The sequence below is a fragment of the Hypomesus nipponensis genome, chromosome 20, assembly GCF_054491055.1.
Source record: "Hypomesus nipponensis isolate SF chromosome 20, ASM5449105v1, whole genome shotgun sequence".
Classification (NCBI taxonomy): Eukaryota; Metazoa; Chordata; class Actinopteri; order Osmeriformes; family Osmeridae; genus Hypomesus; species Hypomesus nipponensis.
Window position 1 is genome coordinate 6,088,594 of NC_140380.1, and position 20,076 is coordinate 6,108,669.

The window sequence follows — 20,076 nt, forward strand, 5'->3', positions numbered from 1 at the left end:
TTCATGTTTGATAAACGCTCGTGGGGACGTTCAAAACAAAGTCAGGCGGCCCCAGTGGGAGTTGAATCTGGTCACACACTCCACTCTGGCCCAGCGTAACACTCTCCACTCTGGCCCAGTGTAACACTCTCCACTCTGGCCCAGCGTAACACTTTCCACTCTGGCCCAGTGTAACACTCTCCACTCTGGCCCAGCGTAACACTCTCCACTCTGGCCCAGTGTAACACTCTCCACTCTGGCCCAGCGTAACACTCTCCACTCTGGCCCAGCGTAACACTCTCCACTCTGGCCCAGTGTAACACTCTCCACTCTGGCCCAGTGTAACACTCTCCACTCTGGCCCAGTATAACACTCTCCACTCTGGCCCAGTGTAACACTCTCCACTCTGGCCCAGCGTAACACTCTCCACTCTGGCCCAGTGTAACACTCTCCTCTCTGGCCCAGCGTAACACTCTCCACTCTGGCCCAGTGTAACACTCTCCACTCTGGCCCAGTGTAACACTCTCCACTCTGGCCCAGCGCAACACTCTCCACTCTGGCCCGGTATCACACAGACGACCTAAATTCCAGTTTGTGTTGAAACGTTGTCATTGCCAACTGTGTCAGTACATCTAATTCTGCAAGAGGATGTGGAGCTGATGGTTTCAACGGCAGTGTTGGTTATCTGGTTCTGTGTGTGTGTGTTTGTGTGTGTGAACAAGCCCTCCATCAGTCAGGTATCAACCATGGCAGCGAGGCGTCACACCTCCAGCCCTGTTAGCTAGTATATTCTAATTTGTTTGTGCGTTCACTGCACTGAGTTTTTGTAAACTTCTTTTGGGGGGGGGGGGGGGTTCTTATTGTTCAAAATGTTGCAAGAAGTTTTCCACAAGCGTAGGCGTAGGTGTACTGTCGATCTGCCACTTCCAGGAACCCCGTGGTACAGAGAGCAACATCCAATCGAGGCTCAGACCCCCGGGGCTGAACGTCAAGTTGGCCGAGTGACAGTCGAACATTTAAGGGCATTGTCAGACATCCTTTTCGTTATGAAGGATGGAGGACGGAGGTGGTTTCCAAGTATTCCACTGTCTCTGGCAGGGCCAGGCAGGTATGAGCAGGAGCCAAGCCCTCGAAGGTTTCCCTCATCGGGGGCCATAATGGCGTTCCAGTCCGCAACATCACAATGAAGTCCCTGGGAAGCACTACCGCGCTTCCTCTTAATTAACACGACCCAGCACTGGAAAACCCATCTGACGTTAATCACCAACAATCCACTGTTTGTTTTCGGAAGCAACGCTCGAAGACCCCTCGCTTTGTTTCGCTCCGTGAATAAAAAATGTCCACGGTTCCTTTCATTTCTGGTTTGTTTGTTTGGTCTGGAGTACCCTGGTCGTATAATAACGGGGAGGGAGGTGAATGGGATGGGACGGAGAGAGGGAGGAAGGAGGGAGGCATGGTGGAAGGGAGTTCTCGGGTCTGGTTTGATCAGGTTTGGCCCGACGCGTTCGGGGGTTTAAGGTAGGTCACCGCAGTCGGATCTGGTTGTGCGTCAGTGGCCTACTCGCTCCTGTGGATTGGTCTTTCTCGTCCTTTCTGGCCTTCGCTTGATCTGTTCATCTTTTGCTTTATGTGGGTCTATCCTCTAAGCCTAAGTATTCTCTCGTGTATGGCTCTTACTTCACTGTAGGCATTTTTCTCTAACAGGGCCTTCCGGGCCATTCTCTCCCATACGTCCTTGGCCTTTATAGGCTCTTCTTTCCTATGGGCCTCTGTCTCTTGTAGGCTTATTTCACTTCATGTTGGCTCTTTCACTTCTCTCAGTCTACTACATTTTCTTTTCTTTCTTTCTTTCTTTCTTTCTTTCTGCCTCATATGCCTGTCTCTCTTTTGGGTCTCTCTCTCTCTTTCTGTCATGTGATCTCAGAGAGCTAAGGTGTGTCCTAGAGTTGTCTGTGGACATCATGGTAACTCACATCTGCAAGGATGGCTACCCACTTGAACCAAAACAATATGTGGACTTTGTAGATTACAGTGGGATATCCTGATTTACGTTATCAGAGCGTATTCATCAGGTAACACTTTATTTAGCCTGAGGAAGACAAATGGCTCTGTGCCCTCTGAACTGATAACCCAACTGTTTTTCTTCAGCAACACTGGCCCACCCAACCGGTTTGGGTCAGTGTGCTATCAATGTCCATATTAAATCATGAGCTACCTTCAAGTACACTGGCTGAGAGGGTGGGGGCGGGGGGGCAGGGCGGATGCAAACCTTTTTTGAGCCAGACGCTATTGTTATATTCTGTAAGAGTTCAATACAGATGTGAAGATCTGAATTTTTTTGACCAATCAGTTCTTTACCGAGAAACCAAATGGCAGGTTTAGCTCTAACTTTATTGTAAACTGTAATAACGACTCATTCGACTTTCCTGGTGAAAACGCATCGAGTCTGCCGGGGCATGACATCATTCTGATGTAGGTGGGTAAAATATTCGAGGTGCCACTGGAATAACAGAACAGTCGTACAATACAGTGGAGCAGAGGTCTGCATTTAAAGTATGTGTAGGTATAAATATTTGGTCCACTCTGAGCTGGCGTGAGGTCACCGACACTGTAAACATCCAGACGTGGGGGGGATATTTGTTTTCCTTTGTGTAAATAGTTTTGACGTTTGAATAATAGTGAGAAAAACACTGAAGGATCCTCTATTGGCGCTGCGTGCGTACACGCCGCCTTTATTTACACAAGCACATCCCCCTGGCCCCCGGGGGCTGGCTGATGGCCTCTCACTGGGCACCTCCTCACCTCCATCTCATAACAGCTCCAACGGCCGCCCGTCTGAAATACCTTCTCCACGTCATCAAGCTACAGTAGGACTCCAGTCCACCCTCAGCATAATTCAGCTCATTTCACACACGGATTGAATTGTGAAATGCGAGAGAGAGAGAGAGAGAGAGAGAGAGAGAGAGAGAGAGAGAGAGAGAGAGAGAGAGAGAGAGAGAGAGAGAGAGAGAGAGAGAGAGAGAGAGAGAGAGATGAGAGACTGGTGTCCAAAATGTCAACGTTCGAATTGGAAAAGGCTCTCGAACGATATAAGTCGAATGAATCGTGGACATGTCATTTCATCCGACTCACGGCCTCTGTCTTTGGCTGTGAGAAAGTGCCAGTGATCTGTTTTCTAGAACCTTTCGCAAACAACTTTAGGAAGAAAACAGCCTATTTATAGCCAGAGCCAGAGAGACAAAAAGAAAGACAGAGAGTTTCAGAGCCACAGTGAGTAAATGTCTGTCATGGAAAACATGGTGCCACAGGGGACATCCTCAGTGGCAGTCTATCACATATCACGAGAGGAAGTCTGTGACCCATGCTTAGGTCTTCCATTCTCATCTTCACTCTCCACACAGCCTTTATGTTTTGCTAACCCCAAACACAAATGCTCCAAACTGTGACCCAGTGAAAAGCTGTATTAGCTGACGTTGATGACATGTCTGCTTTTTATGGGACACCAAAAACACGTCGTTTTTTTTTTTGTTGTTGATCAACTCACTGAACTTAGTGAGAAGTATTTTTCTGGGTAATTGTAAATGAAGTTGAATTTCAAGTTGAATTTCAAGGTAATAATTTCTGTCACAATACACAATGACGACATAATTTCCCCCAAAATTACTAAAAGTGGACAAATATGTATTGTCACGATCCTCTTGTTCGCTTCTGTTTGATAACGAGCCTGTGGGGGAAGTACCTGGTTTTCAAACATGAAGTACTGATAACACAATGCCCGATTTTTTAGGACGCCTCGCTCATGCTCTTTTGTTCAGGGTTCACCTGCCGCCCAAAACTTTTTGTCTCCTGTCTGCAAAACAACAAATTTATTGGCTCAAGCCAATTGCAGGAACGGAAACTACTTTGCATGGCAAGAAATAAGTCTAGAGCAAAACAATGGTGCCTCTCGTGAAATATGGCAACAGGGGTTCACCTTTGGCTCCTTGTGCTTTTCTCCCCCAGCTTATTTACGTAAGCAGGTTGTGTTTCCTTGCGCCCGTCACAGCCAATCAGGAAGAGGCGTTGCAGGAAAGCAAGACTTGTTGTACGATTCGCAGCGAACTTACAACATTAGAAACCCAGTGGGGTCTTATCTGATATCACACGGAGCTAGGCTCTCCGGCCCATACCCAGACACCTTCCTGGGGCTAGGAGAAGAGTGCATGTGACCAGAGTGCGGATTATACAATCACAATCGGGGCGGTCAACTTCTTCTACAGGGCGTGTATCGACCCCCCTCCGACTTGTTGTTTTTACCTCTTTTAGGGGGGTCCAAGTATTAATTAGGGGGGTCAAACCGGCATTCGAACCCTGCATGTGACCACAGCAGGGCATAAAGGCGTGAGCTTCCTGATCAACATTCGGTGTGTTTTAAAAAACTAAATAAAATCAAACGTTACAATGTAGGTTATAACTGTTGCCATTACCGGTCTGACAAAACATGTCACGTGGCATTAAAACCACGTCACGTGCCAACTTGATACTTAATTGTCAGCGTCTTCATTGTTCATGAATAATTAACATCCGTAAGCATGATGACGTTTTTGTATTACTGTGATTATCAACTGAACAGGCTCCTACTTCCGAACTCCAAGTTCAGCCTCTGCAACCAAATCCTCCAAAATGTAGCTAGTTGTCGCCACCTAGAGGTAAGATGTAGCAGAAACGGTACTAGGCTTGCACTGGTACCATTGAACCATTGCTTCAGTACATCATTACCTCTCTGCTGTCTCCTAGGCTTGTTGCCCACATAACATGCAGAGCTATGTGTAGCCTACTGTAAACTGTTTTAAGAGCTGATCTTATATGATTACATCACGGAAAACTGGAAATGGATCATACTGTTGTCCTGATTGTCATAAACAGTTTACTTGAGTTCAACAGGACTAAAGAAAGACTAAACACTGCTGTTGAAATTGTTCAAGAGAATGAGTCCAGGCAGAGGTGATTCGTTTGCGAAACACTGACACCACCTGCTGGATGCCCTAAAACACTACATATATTTAAGCCAGCTGACGTTCTGGTTTTCCATCTTTAATGGAACGCATACAGAACTCCATGTAGCCTATCTTATATCGGTGTCATTTAGTACACAGCAAAAAGCTTCATATTGACATGCAGTGTGCCACAGAAAGCTCTGCTACAGGGTAACATCCTGTTAGGTTTTGGGGTAATTGCGGGACAGTCCCCCCTATTCAAAAAGGTTATGTGACTATTACCAACAACGCATTTCTCAATCTCCAGCTTTGTCCAATTATCTCAAATAATTTGCTTACAATTATCCAAATGACAGATTTATCATGAATTGACAAATACACTTGTTTAAACTCTATTGCTATATCGCTGACACAACAACATAGCTGGACCTACATTTAAATTCCATCTGCACTCAATCCAACTGAAATCCAATCTAATTCAACGGTCAATCCTACCCTATATTTCTGTGAATCATATAATTCAATGAACGATTGATTTAAAAAACACATTGATATTTATTTCCTGTCTGCATCTACTGTATCTTAAATATTAATAAACCCCAGGCCATAAATTCATGCATGGATATAAAAAAATTGACAGGGTGGGGTGTTTTTTCTTATAAATAAGTTGAGCTCCCATAAACAGTCATACCAATTATATAATTCAACCTATAAAGCCTGCATCAATTAGCCAACATGCCCAACCACAAATATCATCATATAAAAAAACATAGGTGAAAATGTTTCAACTCAGTCTTTATCAGTGCGTCTTCAAAGGTTTATTCTACGCCGAAGTTTACGCTCGTTAAATAAGCAGTGCGTTTTTGGTCGGGGGATCTGTCTGTCAGCGCCTCTGACGGGAGAAGTGGCGCATCTCACGAGCAAACGTCAGGAATATGAACGTTTCGGCCTTTTTGTGCACAATAACCTCTGTTTTCACGGATTAACGCGAACACGAACGGATGCACGCAGTGCGATGGAGAGAAATTGAATGATTAATATTATTATGAAGAGAAACTGAGACGGTCCTTCAGAAAGCGTATTTGTTTTGTGTGCCGAAATGAGGCAGGGGGTGGAGAGTCGCCACAGTAACGTTGGGCTTTGGCCAAACATCACCGTATTTTTATAGGCTATTGAGACATTTAGTTGCGGGGTTGCATGCTTTGGTGCAAAACGGGCCTACTGATCTTCGTAAATTTGGCACCGAAAATGCAGCTTGTTTGAGGACCCGATATATCCGTTGCTGCTGCCATGATAGGCAGAGGTATCCTCTCGACCGCGGCTTTGCCGGTTGGAGAAGAAGCAGATTGAATGGGACTTGGACGCATATGCGGAGAGGCTGATGTCGGATGTTATTATCTGTGGAGCTTAATCCTGTAAATAGCATACACGCAAACACACAGTAATTCGGGAAAAACTCAGGGAAAATGTCTTCTCGTTCGGCGTTACCGTCTGGGAACGACAGGAGTACGGACCATGTAAGTGCAATTATAGCATCCTCATAATTTTACAGTGCATGCAATTCTACAGTGCATGCATGAAACCTGCACATCCTTGCAAAGTCGTTATATTGGCGCTATGCATTCACGAAATGTAACCACAGCGTACATAATGTTGATGGGCATTTTGGATTTCAGAAAACGGGGGCCTGGGCAGTAGGCATGATACTGGGATGGTATTTAGCAGAGCAGGTTATCTCAAAATGGGCCGTATCTTGGAGCGTCTACATAGCGAAATAACCGATGGCAGGCAAACAACCCGGGATGAGTCCATCCGCATACGATAACGCTCAGTGGATATGCGCAGAAGCTTCATACTAAGAACATCCTCCTATTATAACGCTAGTGATGTCACATAGGCTATTGCCTGTGTGTTCCCCTTGTATGGCCGAAACGTCGAAAGACTATCATAAGGTTGCAACATCAGGATCATTTAGATCGAAAGAATTGTCCTAATCTGAGTGTTTTTTTCTTCTGTTTATTGCGTAAATGTTGTGCAGTCTAATGCTGCAGGCCAGTAAATAACTACTGGGGGTCAAACAGCGCCCTCCAGTAAAGCCCAAAACAGAAAAGGCTGTTTCGTATTATAATACGAACAGCATCCACGTCTGTCTAGCTATGTATCTAATCTAGCTGTCTAGCTGTCTATCTACAGATGCAATGCAAAATAATTACTAGGATGATGTGGGATACGGTGGTGATGTATCACTTCCTGTCTGCTAAGGCTGTGAGAGGGGAGACCACACTGGTCTCAGTCTGCCTGTCTCAACTTTCAGGCCAGGGGAGAATAATTGGCTGGCTCTCCATCAACCAGCCAAACAACGCTGGGATAAACATAGCAATTCGAATCTGAGGGGGCCGAGTTGCTGTCCTTCAGAGAGAAAGAGAGAGCGAGAGGGAGAGTGTGCCTCTTTGGTACATGTGTGTACATTGTTATGTTGGATTTAGAATGTTCCGGATATCAAAGATAGAAGATTGGTGTAAGAAAGCGAGGACGTGAAGGGAATATACATCTTCGGCGCAAAACCATGATACCAAATGTCCAGAACAGTTCATTGTCCAACATTCACAATAAGGCAGTGTTGAAGTTCCTGTGATTTGGCCCTACCTGGGTGTTGTTCTTGGTTTGGCGTTGGGAGGGGTCTAGGAGCCTGGGGCCCTCCCTGTCTTCCTTCCTGGTCTGTGGGTGGGTGTGGGGAGGCTAAAAGCAGGATGACATGCTGAGGGGGTGGAAGTGTGATGCCTCAGGCCCTGGGACTGGCCAGGGACCACTGTGACTGCATCTGTTCTCCTTTTAGTATCCCTCCATCTCCTTTTCTCTCTCTCTCTCTCTCTCTCTCTCTCTCTCTCTCTCTCTCTCTCTCTCTCTCTCTCTCCTCTATCTCTCTATTTATCTCTTCCTCTCTCTTTCTTTTCTTTCTTCCCCTCTCTCTCTCTCTCTCTCTCTCTCTCTCTCTCTCTCTCTCTCTCTCTCTCTCTCTCTCTGTCTCTTTCTCTGTCTCTTTCTCTGTCTCTCTATTTATCTCTCTCTTCACATCTCCGTCTCTATTTATATATCTATCTCTGTATCTATGTATCTGTATATATCCATCTCCCTCTGTAGCTCCCACACCCGTCTTTTTCTTTTTTTGGGGACCCGACTTTGTCACATGACAATGAGTCGCATCCTACTGAAACACGTTCAGCTTTGTTCCTGTAAAATCACATTGTTGTCTCCTTTTCCCTCTCTGCTGCCTGACAGAAAAGTATCCATGACTCAAAGCTGTGGACCGAATCTTCACAGCACAAATTCCTCACACTAGACTCGAACAGGGAGAACGCATGGCACAGCTGAATATCTATGGTGTGGTACCAGAATCACAGATATGCAGGGAGCGCTTAGGGATTCAGGCTCGTAATCAGAGGGTTACCGGTTCGATTTCCAGCTGTGCCAATGACGTTGTGTCCTTGGGCAAGGCACTTCACCCTACTTTCCCCGGGGGGAATGTCCCTGTACTAACTGTAAGTCGCTCTGGATAAGAGCGTCTGCTAAATGACTAAATGTAAATGCAACTGTGTCTTTACTGCAACATGCCCGTTATTGTCACAAGCAAACAACATTACGTACCAGTGCATATCTTAGTCCTTAAGATGGGGCTAAGGGTGACATCAGTCATCTTGGGGAAGTATTTCATACTGTAGCTGTAATAATCAACCATATAGTGCCAATCTCTAATGATAGCATGGAGAATGAACCTTGGAACATGTTATTTGACGCTGATGTTTAGCGACATCTGTTAAGTAAATAGACATTTGACTCAGCTATAATATTTAATAGAGTCATACTTGTGGTCCTGGATTGGGTTTGTAGATCTGACTCATGACGTTAGTGGGATAGGCCACTGCCAATGTTCAAGGAGACTTTAAAGGCAGGCCAAACATATTCTGTTGATTCATCAACAACCAATAATCCTTTTATAATAGGTATTTGACTGGGGTTAGAACTAGATAACTGATTGCATTACAGTAACAGGATAGGACTTAAAGGCATAGTTATGCAATAATACATTCCCTACTAATCAGTTCCATTGTATGGGTTTCCTGGATCAGGTGCTGTTGATAAATGCCTGAAATGATTCTACAAACGACTCCAATGGTTATGGCACACGTCCAAACGTGCAAACCAAGCCCTGTCCATCTGTTAGTCCAAGCAAGCCCGAGCATTCAAGATGACAGCATATCTCACTCTGGCTCGACAGACCAACCGGACTCCCAAGCCTTGTCGTGCCTGCTGGTGAGCACTGCTGCGAGTGACCCCTTCTTCTCTTCTCCCCCCTCCCCCAGCATGCGTCTCTGGCGGCCAGCCGCTCAGACAAGGGCACCAGCCTGTCCAGCCGTTCCCTGGGCGCCCGTTGCAGGAACTCCATCGCCTCCTGCTCTGACGAGCAGCCGCACATCGGCAACTACCGCCTGCTCAAGACCATCGGCAAGGGGAACTTCGCTAAGGTCAAGCTGGCACGTCACATTTTGACCGGCAAGGAGGTAAGGCCAGGCGACGGGGGGGGGAAGGGGTAAAGTGGATTTAGTTGTACTGTGGTTAAGGTAATCGGGGGGGGGAAGGTGTTGAAATATTCATCAGAAAGGGTAAAACTAGGGCAAAGATACAGTCAGTGGGGCAGGGATAAGGGTGTAAGGGAGGAGGGATAAGGGCGTAAGGGAGGAGGTGCCGGGTTAGGGACGAGGATGTAAGGGGGCAGGGATAAGGGTGTAAGGATATAGGGATGAGGGTGTCAGTGGAAAGGGATAAGGAAATGGTCCAAGGAGGGAAGGTGTATGTGATCAGGTGCGAAGGTGCAAATACAGGGATAACAATGTAGATGTTTATGGGTGCATGGATGAGTTGGGAGGTTTTGACCTGATGACCTCTAAAGGTAAACAGGAAGTAAGATCAAATTAAAAAAAAACACAAAATGCTTTTCATCTTTTCAAAGCTTCTTCTCTCTAGTCAACGACGATAACTTTAAAAATCCTGTGTTGAGCTTCAATGATGCGTTCAGAAGTGTCCAATTGGAACGGTATGAGCATCCAGAGAGTTGAATAGATGTTACCTTTACGACAGACGGTATTTCTTGCTCTGGCTGCTTGGTTGGATGTCGTTGTTGGACACGTGTCGCCTCACGTTCTTTTCCTGTCTCCGCCAGGTTGCAATAAAAATCATCGACAAAACTCAGTTGAATCCTACCAGCCTACAAAAGGTGAGTCCTGCTCAGAGTACAGTGCACGAACGACAAACAACAAATGTCTTGCTCCGCGATAGTCGCTAATCCTGTCATTTTAGCAACACATTAGCAGCGCTAATCCTGTCATCTTAGCAACACATTAGCAACACATTAGCAACACATTAGCAACACATTAGCACACTCCGTAGGCCAGCGTAGCCAAACAAACGTCCAATCAGGCAGGACACCGCTTTGGTTAGGCCGTGTCAGGCTACGAAGGGAAGTTGAGCAACAGGGCCTTCGTCTCTGTCTGTTGTCCATCAGAAAGCCAGAGTGAGGGATTGTGGGATGTGATGCTGTTTGGCAGGTGCTGTGGAGTGTAGGACAGTGAACCGAGACTTCTGCCCGCCTCCCATCTCTCTGGGCTAATCACTGCCCTGAATGCAGAGTGACTCATCCTTGAGATCACCAGGGCCATTTATAGTACTAATTCTTCTTCTTATAACACATTGTGTTTAATGATACACATAAGGAAAATATCAGGGGAGGGGGGGGACGGGGGGGACGGACGATGATAGGAATAAGAAGAATGTGCGTTCCTTGAGATATGCGTGCCGGAAGATGTGGCAGCAGATTGAAAGATATTGGGTTGTGTTGTGGAGAAGCGGCCATTTTGTTTGTGTGTGGATGGTTTGAAGTGTGTTGTGCGCTCAGTAATGAGATGGGTCACAGGGAGATGTCTTTTTGTTCCCCTGTCTGGTCAGCATGCGAAGGCTCGGCCCGGAAAAGTGGGCGATGTGGGTTTGTGGTGCATGAAGGTGAATCCGGAAAGGTGAACAGTTGGGCTCTGTGGGCTCTGAAGGGCATGCCTGTGGTAGATACTACACACGGTCAAAGACAGAACACATTTTAGGTTCTGCATGACAGCGGTCCTTTAACTCATTATATGACAAACATTTCGATGTTATCGTTCAGCTACCTTACTTTCAGCTCTCGAAGGAACATCTAAAGACTTATCCAGACCGTCAAGTCTCGCTGTTCACCATACCATACCTTCCAGCTACAAAGACTGGCAGAAATAGACACAAAGACACTATAACACGTACTCCTTTCTCCCCTGCTGAAGCTTAAAGCTGTTATCTCGGAGCTGAGATGAGCCGTGGTGTCTTCCCCAGAGTTAGTCATAGGTCTGGACCACTCACAAGACAGGCGTAGAGTCCATGTGGAGGGCCCTGCCCCCACCTCCCTCTCTCTCTCGCTCTCTCTCTCTCTCTCTCTCTCTCTCTCTCTCTCTGTCATTCTCTCCCTCCCTCCCTCCCTCCCTCCCTCTCTCTCTCTCTCTCTCTCTCTCTCTCTCTCTCTCTCTCTCTCTCTCTCTCTCTCTCTCTCTCTCTCTCTCTCTCTCTCCCTGTCTCTCTCTCTCTCTCCCTTTCTCTCTCTCCCCCCTCTCTCACTCATTCTCTCGCTCTGTCTCTCTCTCATTCTCTCGCTCTCGCTGCGACCGCCTCTGGTGCTGTGGCGGCACACATGAACTCCCGAGCCCCGCGGGCAGGAAGTGAACAGACCGGAAGGAGCCAATCAAGGATGAAATGATTGTTCATAATGGTTCTTTGTGGTTGATTGTGTTTGACTGGCAGAGGTCTGAGGAGTCCTGCTGTATGTCACGCGTGTGTCATGAGAGCATTCTGCATGAGTTGTGGGCAGATGCATGCAGGCCTATCAAGGGTTTGGATGTGTTTCCAATCAACCGATACTGACTCGTAAGAGACAGAAGGCCGTGATTGGCCAGATGTCCGGGACGGAATTCAGTGAAAGAGCTTTTGCGATGAACAAAGCTTTAGTCCACCTGATAGGTCAGGGATGGATGAGACACGGATAGGATTGGCCAGCGATGGGAGAGAATAGCCTACAATTGGTCAGCGATGATAACCGGCTGCTTTACATACCTCTAGGCCAGAGAAAATCCTTAGTACAGAAGATATGAAAGAGTTTATATTAGCATAATCTTGCCTGCTATGCATCCAGGGGGGGGGGGGGGGGAGGAGGGAAATATGTGAAGGAGGAGAGATAGGAACAAGAGAGTGGACGAGGAGAGGATGAGTTTACCGCGGAGAACCGGTGAAGTGCCGCCGTCGCGGAAGTCGTTCCCTTTCATGACGAAACCAAAAGGGGGGAGGGGCTCGAAATGGGCTCAATCACGGCAACGTTTTTGAGCAACAGAACGATGTGCATGGATGACACGTTTATTGTTTAGCCAAGGGGCTGAACGCTATGCCATGGGCCACAGCTGAGCTCACGCTGTTACCCATTTTATAATCATGTCATGTCACGGTGAACGTTCTGTTGTTTAAGGGATGTTAGAGTATCATTGGCATGTATTATTTTTTGTTATCTTCTGAGGTGACAGTTGACGATGGTGTGGTTGACAGCTCTGTCCAGCAGGATGTGTTTGTGACCAGGGGAATACAGGGGCTGGCCGCGACACATTGCCTCGTCGTATCCCATGATTCCCCCTGGCACAGCTGGTGGAGCCGGGGAAGGGGCCTCGTCTTAATACCTGGGTTGCTATAGCAACAGTGACACTGGGCATTTTCCAGAGGAAAGACCGAGAAAGAGGGATTGAATGAAGGAGGAGGGGATGGGTGGGGGTGGGGGGGGGGGGCGGAGACATATAGAAAGTGAGGGGGAGGACTGATGAAAGAGGATATAGAAGCTTACCGCGCCATCTTTTTTTCAAGACGGGAGTTGATGATGTGGGAGAGTTGTGATGATTTGAAATGATGGCCGTCTGTTGTGGAACCCGACTGTGCATACCTCAGCCAAGTGTCACAATCCACGCTGATCTCCGTCTTTGTGAAAGTACTGTAGTTGACCAGACGTATCTGCCAGTATACTAACTGAGGGGTTTCATAAAGAAAGCACAACATGTTCAGTGACTTCTTCACGTATATGTTAAAAGTGAATTCATTGTGTCACCATTTCTAACATGCATTTTTATTCGGTGCATTTTTTTTTTAGCTCTTTCGAGAGGTACGGATAATGAAAGGATTGCATCACCCAAACATAGGTAAGGTGCTGGAACGTCATTATTTTATGGGACTCTTTTGTTGTAAATTGACAGTATGTGCTTTCTTTTATGCGGTGTGTCTTATTTGTCTGACGATACATGGTACGGTATAGCGATACAGTAGCTTGTGCCTTATCTGTACGTTGTGCCAACGTATTCTAATACAGCCGATATTCATGTGGCTTGACTCAGTGTGCCGTCCAAGTGCCATCCCTGGGTAATCAGACTGGGGCTTTCGGTCCCAGCCTGTGTCTGTATGTGTTGAACTGGCCCTGCTGACAACTACAGGAGTTCATCCTTCCCTTGCCCTGGGGGTAGAGGGCATGGGGTTACGGGGGGACTAGGGGGTGGGGGGGTGGGGTGAAGGGATTTTCTAAAGCTGAAATGTCATATGGATAAAAATAAATGAAAAAAAGGCACCGCTTTAGGCTGAAGCAGTAGCCCCTAGACAAGGGAGATGAGGGTTTTGAACACGAGAGATTCTTTTCTGACTACATTTGATCTTAATCTGATTTTGTTTGCGGGCTACAGTGCAGCTGTTCGAGGTGATTGAGACTGAAAAGACCCTTTACCTAATCATGGAGTACGCCAGTGGAGGTAGGTGCATCAGTCAAACTCTATTAAAGGTACGCTAACCCTGGAAGGACACCATAGGTCACATGAAGACCCTGGGAAGAGTTCACGTAAAAAAACAATGACTGATCACCAAGCAAAAGCAAATACTACATTCTGCATCAAGTTTTTTTTTTTTATGGTGTGAAGAATTTAGCAGTCTGATTTAACTAATTGTGTGGAACTAAAGGGTACTGGGGGAGTATGGTGGGCAAGTTGTAAGAGGCTTATGGCTCATGACTAGGTTTTAGTTAAGTAGGAGACTATTTCTGAAAGCCGAAGTGTCATTAGAATCAAATCTACGAGGCAGCCTTCCAGTGCTCCACCGACTTCTGATTTAACCAAGATAACATATAACATCCTATTAGCTCTTGCTAGCAATTTAGCACATGAATGATTGTGTGAATGGAATGGAATCTAGTAGCTAGTAGGATGTAGCTAGTGGAGAGGGGTTTGAAGGGCTTTTTGAGGCCTGTTCTCACGTCGACCCCCCCCCCCCTTCTCCCCGCCTGCTCTCAGGTGAAGTGTTTGATTACCTCGTGTCTCATGGGAGGATGAAGGAGATCGAAGCCCGAGCCAAATTCCGACAGGTACGTCTAGAACACTTCCTCCCGGACCCATCTCACCCGTCGGTCTGTCTCTCTGTCTGTCTGTGTGTCTCTTGGTGTCCCTGTCCATCTGCGAGCCTGTTGATCTTGTGTTCCCTCCCTCAGATCGTCTCTGCAGTTCACTATTGCCACCAGAAGAACATTGTCCACCGAGATTTGAAGGTGAGATGACAGACGAGGAACGCGTGTCCATAAACAAAGTGAACTTGGATGAAAGATGAATTTATTGATGAACCATATCACTCATTAGAAGGAGACGTTTTTATGAGAGAATATTGTACTTCAACGTCGGCAGTGGCAAGTACATGGTATGAGTCATCTCTCGCGTTGCCGATGTTTCCTGTGACCTGGATGTCGAGTGAAAAGTCCTCCGCCCTCCCCCTTCTCTCTCTCTCTCTCTCTCTCTCTCTCTCTCTCTGTCTCTCTCTCTCTCTCTCTCTGTCTCTCTCTCTCTGTCTCTCTCTCTCTGTCTCTCTCTCTCTCTCCACTTTCAATCCATCTTCCAAATCTCTCCTGTGTTTTCTTCCTCCCTGTCTCTCCCTCTCCATCACTACTGTCTCTGTCTCTTTCTCTCCCCCCCCCTCTCTCTCTCTCTTTCTCTCACTCTCTCTCTCTGTCTTTCTCTCTCTCTCTCTTTCTCTCACTCTCTCTCTGTCTCTCTGTCTCTCTCTCTCTCCGCGAGCCAGGCTGAGAACCTTCTCCTGGACGCCGATGCCAACATCAAGATCGCCGACTTCGGCTTCAGCAACGAGTTCACGATGGGGAACAAGCTGGACACGTTCTGCGGCTCCCCCCCCTACGCCGCCCCGGAGCTCTTCCAGGGGAAGAAGTACGACGGGCCCGAGGTGGACGTGTGGAGCCTGGGGGTCATCCTCTACACGCTGGTCAGCGGCTCCCTGCCCTTCGACGGGCAGAACCTCAAGGTGTGTGCCCCAGGAGCCGGCGTGTTTGCGTTCGAGTGTGCATTTGTGTGCGTGTCCCCCAAGTTGACGGTGTGTGTTGGGTGGCCCGCAGGAACTGCGAGAGCGCGTGCTGAGGGGAAAGTACCGCGTGCCCTTCTACATGTCCACCGACTGTGAGGGAATCCTGCGCAGGTTCCTGGTGCTCAATCCCTCCAAGCGCTGCACCTTAGACGTAAGGAGACCCAACGCACCCTCTCACACCCGCGGGCACACGCGTCAACAAAAGGTTTTCCGGAAGAGTCCGCCCGTAGAGGCTCTCTCTGACGGGGTATGTTGTTGTTCCCACTACAGCAAGTGATGAAGGACAAGTGGATAAACGCAGGGTATGAAGGAGAGGATCTCAAGCCCCACATAGAGCCGGTCGAGGACTACAGTGATGCCACTCGCATTGGTGAGCTAGCCATGTCTATTGGGGGCCGCTGAGTGGAATTGTGTGGTGAGCCATTTTGGGAGTGAGCAGCCATTTGGGGTGGGAAGTAGCCTTTGTTATTCCCTGCTAGCCTTGTTGTCCCCCCCCCCCCCCCCCCGCCAGCCTAAGATAAGGAATAAGGAATGCAACATAATCCGTTGAAAAATAGGTTGTTTCTTCTTGAAGTATTGGAGATGTTTCTGAAATGGGCCTCCTCCCCTCAGAGGTGATGGTTGGGATGGGCTTCACTCCCGAGGAGATCAAGGATGCTTTGCTCAACCAGAAATACAACGAGGTCACCGCCACCTACCTTTTGCTGGGCCTTAAGAACGAGGTGAGCCGGACAGGCCTGGTCAACAGGGGGCGCGATCGCGCACTGTACCGTCTTTTTGACCGTCATCTTTCTGAATTTCGACCATAACAATACCCTTCGCCAGCGTTTTGGCGTGGGTGCGCGAAGGGGCTGACTCCTGGTTTGTTGCTGTGTGTCGTTTCAAAGGATGGGAGCGAGTCTCGTTCAGCCAGCAGCCTGTCTCTGGCCAGGGTGCGGCCCAGCCCCATCACCAACGGGACCAACAAGCAGTCCCCTGCCACAGGCTCCTCCTCCTCGTCCTCGCACAGCAAGACGCCGCGCAGCGCCTCCACGTACCACCGGCAGCGGAGACACAGCGACTTCTGTGAGCATCGGGCCTGGTCTCACGGCAAACGCCTGTGTGGGCCCGCTCGCTTCTCGACTGACATTTTGGCTCTTGTGTTTTGCGTGGACTTCCGCAGGTGGGCCCTCCATGCCGGTCATGCACCCCAAGAGGAGCCCCACCAGCACGGGGGAGCGGGAGCTGAGAGAGGGGCGCATGCCCCCGCGGAAAGCCAGCTGCAGTGTGATGGGAAGCCGGAGTCTGCCCCCTTCCAGCCCCATGGTCAGCAGCGCCAACAACCCCAACAAGTCGGAGATCCCCGACCGCCGCAAGGAAATGACCGCAACCACGGTGAGACGGGAGGGGAAGTGAGGTCGACGAGAGGTTCCGGCGTTGTCGTCGGACCGTCGTGGGGTTTCTGGGACTGTCGCGATTTCGCTATGTTCGGGTTTTCTCTAGCCTCGAGCCTGACCGGTTTGCCCCGCTTTTCAGAACAACATCCCTGGCAGTGCCATGACCCGCAGGAACACGTATGTGTGCACCGACCGGTCCAGCACCGACCGACACTCCTTGCTGCAGAACGGCAAAGAGAACAGGTGACGGCGCCTCTCCGCAAATCGGGAATTCGGTTTGGGTTTTCTTCAAGATTCGCGATTTTCTCGATTATTTGTCACATACACGATTATACATGGCACATATGCAGTGAAATGTGTTGTTGTACCTGCAACCACTTCAATACATACAATTATACTAAAAGAGATTGTATAAAAAGAGACATAGATAAATGTGTTATTCCCCTTAGTATTAGCTAGACTTTGCTCCTTTTGTATAGTTAAGCCACATATTTAAGTTTCAATATTCCTATATGTTTAATGTATGCACCTCCCTGCCAAAGTAAATTCCTTGTTTGTGCAAACATTCATGGTGAATAAAATCCCTTCTGATTCCGATTCCGACGACACCAAATCAAATCGAATGAAAGGGTTAGGGTTTCTTGTCAAAGCGCTTGGCTGACGTTGCCTCTCGCGCTCCCCTCTCCCTCCAGCTCCCTGACCCACCGGCTGCCCCCGGCCTCCCCGTCCACCCTGAGCATCTCCGGGGCGGGGGCCTCCTCCTCCTCCGGGGAGCGCTGCCGCCTGACCCGCGGCTCCACCATCCGGAGCACCTTCCACGGTGGCCAGCTGAGGGACCGGGGCCCCCCCGTCTACTCGGCCCCCCCCACCTCCCCGACCCTGTCGCACGACGCCGGCTCGCTCCCCCACGCCCGCAGCCGCGCCACCTCCAACCTCTTCACCAAGCTCACCTCCAAACTCACGCGCAGGTAGGTGCTGTGGAGCCCACCCTCCCCCGGCGTCTTTTTTTCCCTCTCGCAGGCTGAGGGGCCGGTTCCGGAAGTTTCTCCAGGCCCTCCGGAGCTGGGTGTGAGTGTGGATGGCAGGCTAAAGGGCTCTGGCCCACGCCTTCCTCCTGTCTCCCGGATTACCCAGCCTCCCTTTGCCTCAGCCGTAATCACATATGTCTAATCTAATGAAAGCTCCCTCTGCCTTATCCTCGCCTATCAGCCTCTGCTGTGCTCTTCTGCACCAACCCCCTCCTCCGCCATTCAATTATATTCTCTCTCTCTCTCTCTCTCTCTCTCTCTCTCTCTCTCTCTCTCTCTCTCTCTCTCTCTCTCTCTCTCCCCCTTTGTCTTTTCTCTTTCTGTCTTGATCTCGTGCCCTTCCACTTTCTCCCCACCAGGGTCAATCTTGACCCCTCTAAGCGCCAGGGCTCAAACAAATCAGTCTCGGGCTGTACTCTTCCACAGGGATCCAAAACAGTTAGTAAGTTCCAATGTCTCTAGCTTCTCTCTGCCTGCCTGCTTGTCTGCCTGCCTGCCTGTCTCTCTGTCTGCCTGCCTGCCTGTCTTGCTTGCTGGATGTATAGATCTGTCGGTCTGCCTGTCTGCCCTGGTATGCAATCATATTCTTATGAAGTCTACATTGCTGGCTATTACTTTGCATTTATGTACAATACCATTGAGACCGTTGTCAGCCTGTATGCTCATTTACCTCATGCGTTTTTTCTTTTGATATGGAATGACAGGCGGCCATTTCTATTTTGCGTGTACTGTTATGCACAGCAAGGTGTGTGTGGTGGGTGTTGTAAAACCAGTAGATGTAAATGGGGGGTCAGATGGCTGAGCAGTGAGGGAGTCGGGCTATTAATCAGAAGGTTGTTGGTTCGATTCTCGTCCGAACCAAATGACGTTGTGTCCTTGGGCAAGGCACTTCACCCTACTTGCCTCGGGGAGAATGTCCCTGTACTTGTACTGTAAGTCGCTCTGGATAAGGGCGTCTGCTAAATGACTAAATGTAAATGCTGCTGTCCTTTCAACGTGGGTTACAATCAAGACACACGGTATCAAAAGTGCATGTGGCCATCTTGACGTGAATGAGGTTGGATGTTGTTGTTGTTTGTATTCACTTTTTTTTTTTTCTTTACTACTTTTGAATGGCATCACTGTTTGCGCACATTGGTAATAGGTGATGACTCACTGTGCATTCTGTGTGAACAATGCCGCCTTTATCATGCTGTTTCCTCTCGTCCACAGGGTCACAAATGAACCTGAGGGAGTCAGCAGATCTGCGCTCACAAGGTCAGCACCACCGACTGCAGCAACATCACATGACCTTCAGATTCAGAACATTGCCACCCAGGCCCTTAGCCAATCAATTATAGTGACCAAACAACCACAACTATACCTTTGATCTAATGGATGAGGGGCAAACTGGACAGTGTGTCAGATGTAGCCAAATATTCAGGATAAAATGTGACCCTATAGGTCGAGTTAGAGCGAGAATGGACTAAAGGAAGCAAAGGCTTCATCCAGCAGCTCAACTCTTTAGCATATCAGTGGTGGTGGGGGGGGGGCAGGCAGTTTCCCTGCCTCCAGAACTTCAGTAACAGAACACGTCTCCATCAAGGTTGATGATTTCCACAGCATTGCCACTGTCACTGTCTTAACCTGTGTTTTCATGTACCGTCGACCCTTCCCCCCCCCCCCCCACCACCCCTCTCCGTCCCTCCACCCCCCCCCCCCCCAGTCGCCATTTACCTGGGCATCAAAAAGAGGCCGAGCCCCGGGCCGTCGGACGTGGCTGGGATCTGAGGGGAGGCGGGCGGCGGGACCCTGCGGAGGTGGTGCTGGCTCTGCGGGAGGCGGCGCGGGGCTGCGGCTGCCAGGTCCACCACGCCGGCCCCTTCCTGCTCTCCTGCACTCACGGGGCGGCAGGGGGCCGCGTGGCCTTCGAGGCCGAGGTGTGCCACCTCTCCACGGGCGCCTCCGAGACGTCCAACGGGGTGCGCTACACGCGACTCTGGGGGGCACCGCTGGCTTTCCGGGACATCGCCACCCAAATCTCCAAGGACCTCGAACTTTGATTTGGGGAGTGAGTGGAGGAGGATGAGAGAGAGAGAGAGAGAAAAAATCATTCACGGAGCAAAGTGGGGGCATAGGGCTGGACCCGTCAGAAAACAATTCCCTCCCCCCCCCCCCACTTTGTCTCTTAGGTGGTTATAACCTCCCTTCCCTTCCCCCACCCCTTGTCCG

The 20,076-nt window shown here is 49.0% G+C and overlaps 1 protein-coding gene across 1 annotated transcript; it reads left to right on the plus strand.

The window, feature by feature from the left end:
• Window positions 1-9,286: 9,286 nt before the first annotated feature.
• mark4a (MAP/microtubule affinity-regulating kinase 4a) lies at window positions 9,287-20,076 on the plus strand (the record flags this gene model as incomplete). Its single annotated transcript, XM_084683444.1, has 16 exons — window positions 9,287-9,514; window positions 10,174-10,227; window positions 13,210-13,258; window positions 13,790-13,855; window positions 14,390-14,460; window positions 14,584-14,640; window positions 15,165-15,401; window positions 15,493-15,612; window positions 15,732-15,831; window positions 16,074-16,183; window positions 16,349-16,526; window positions 16,624-16,835; window positions 16,977-17,080; window positions 17,530-17,805; window positions 19,078-19,122; window positions 19,571-20,076. Coding segments are annotated over 16 exons (2,244 nt in total), but the record flags the coding sequence as incomplete, so codon positions are not given.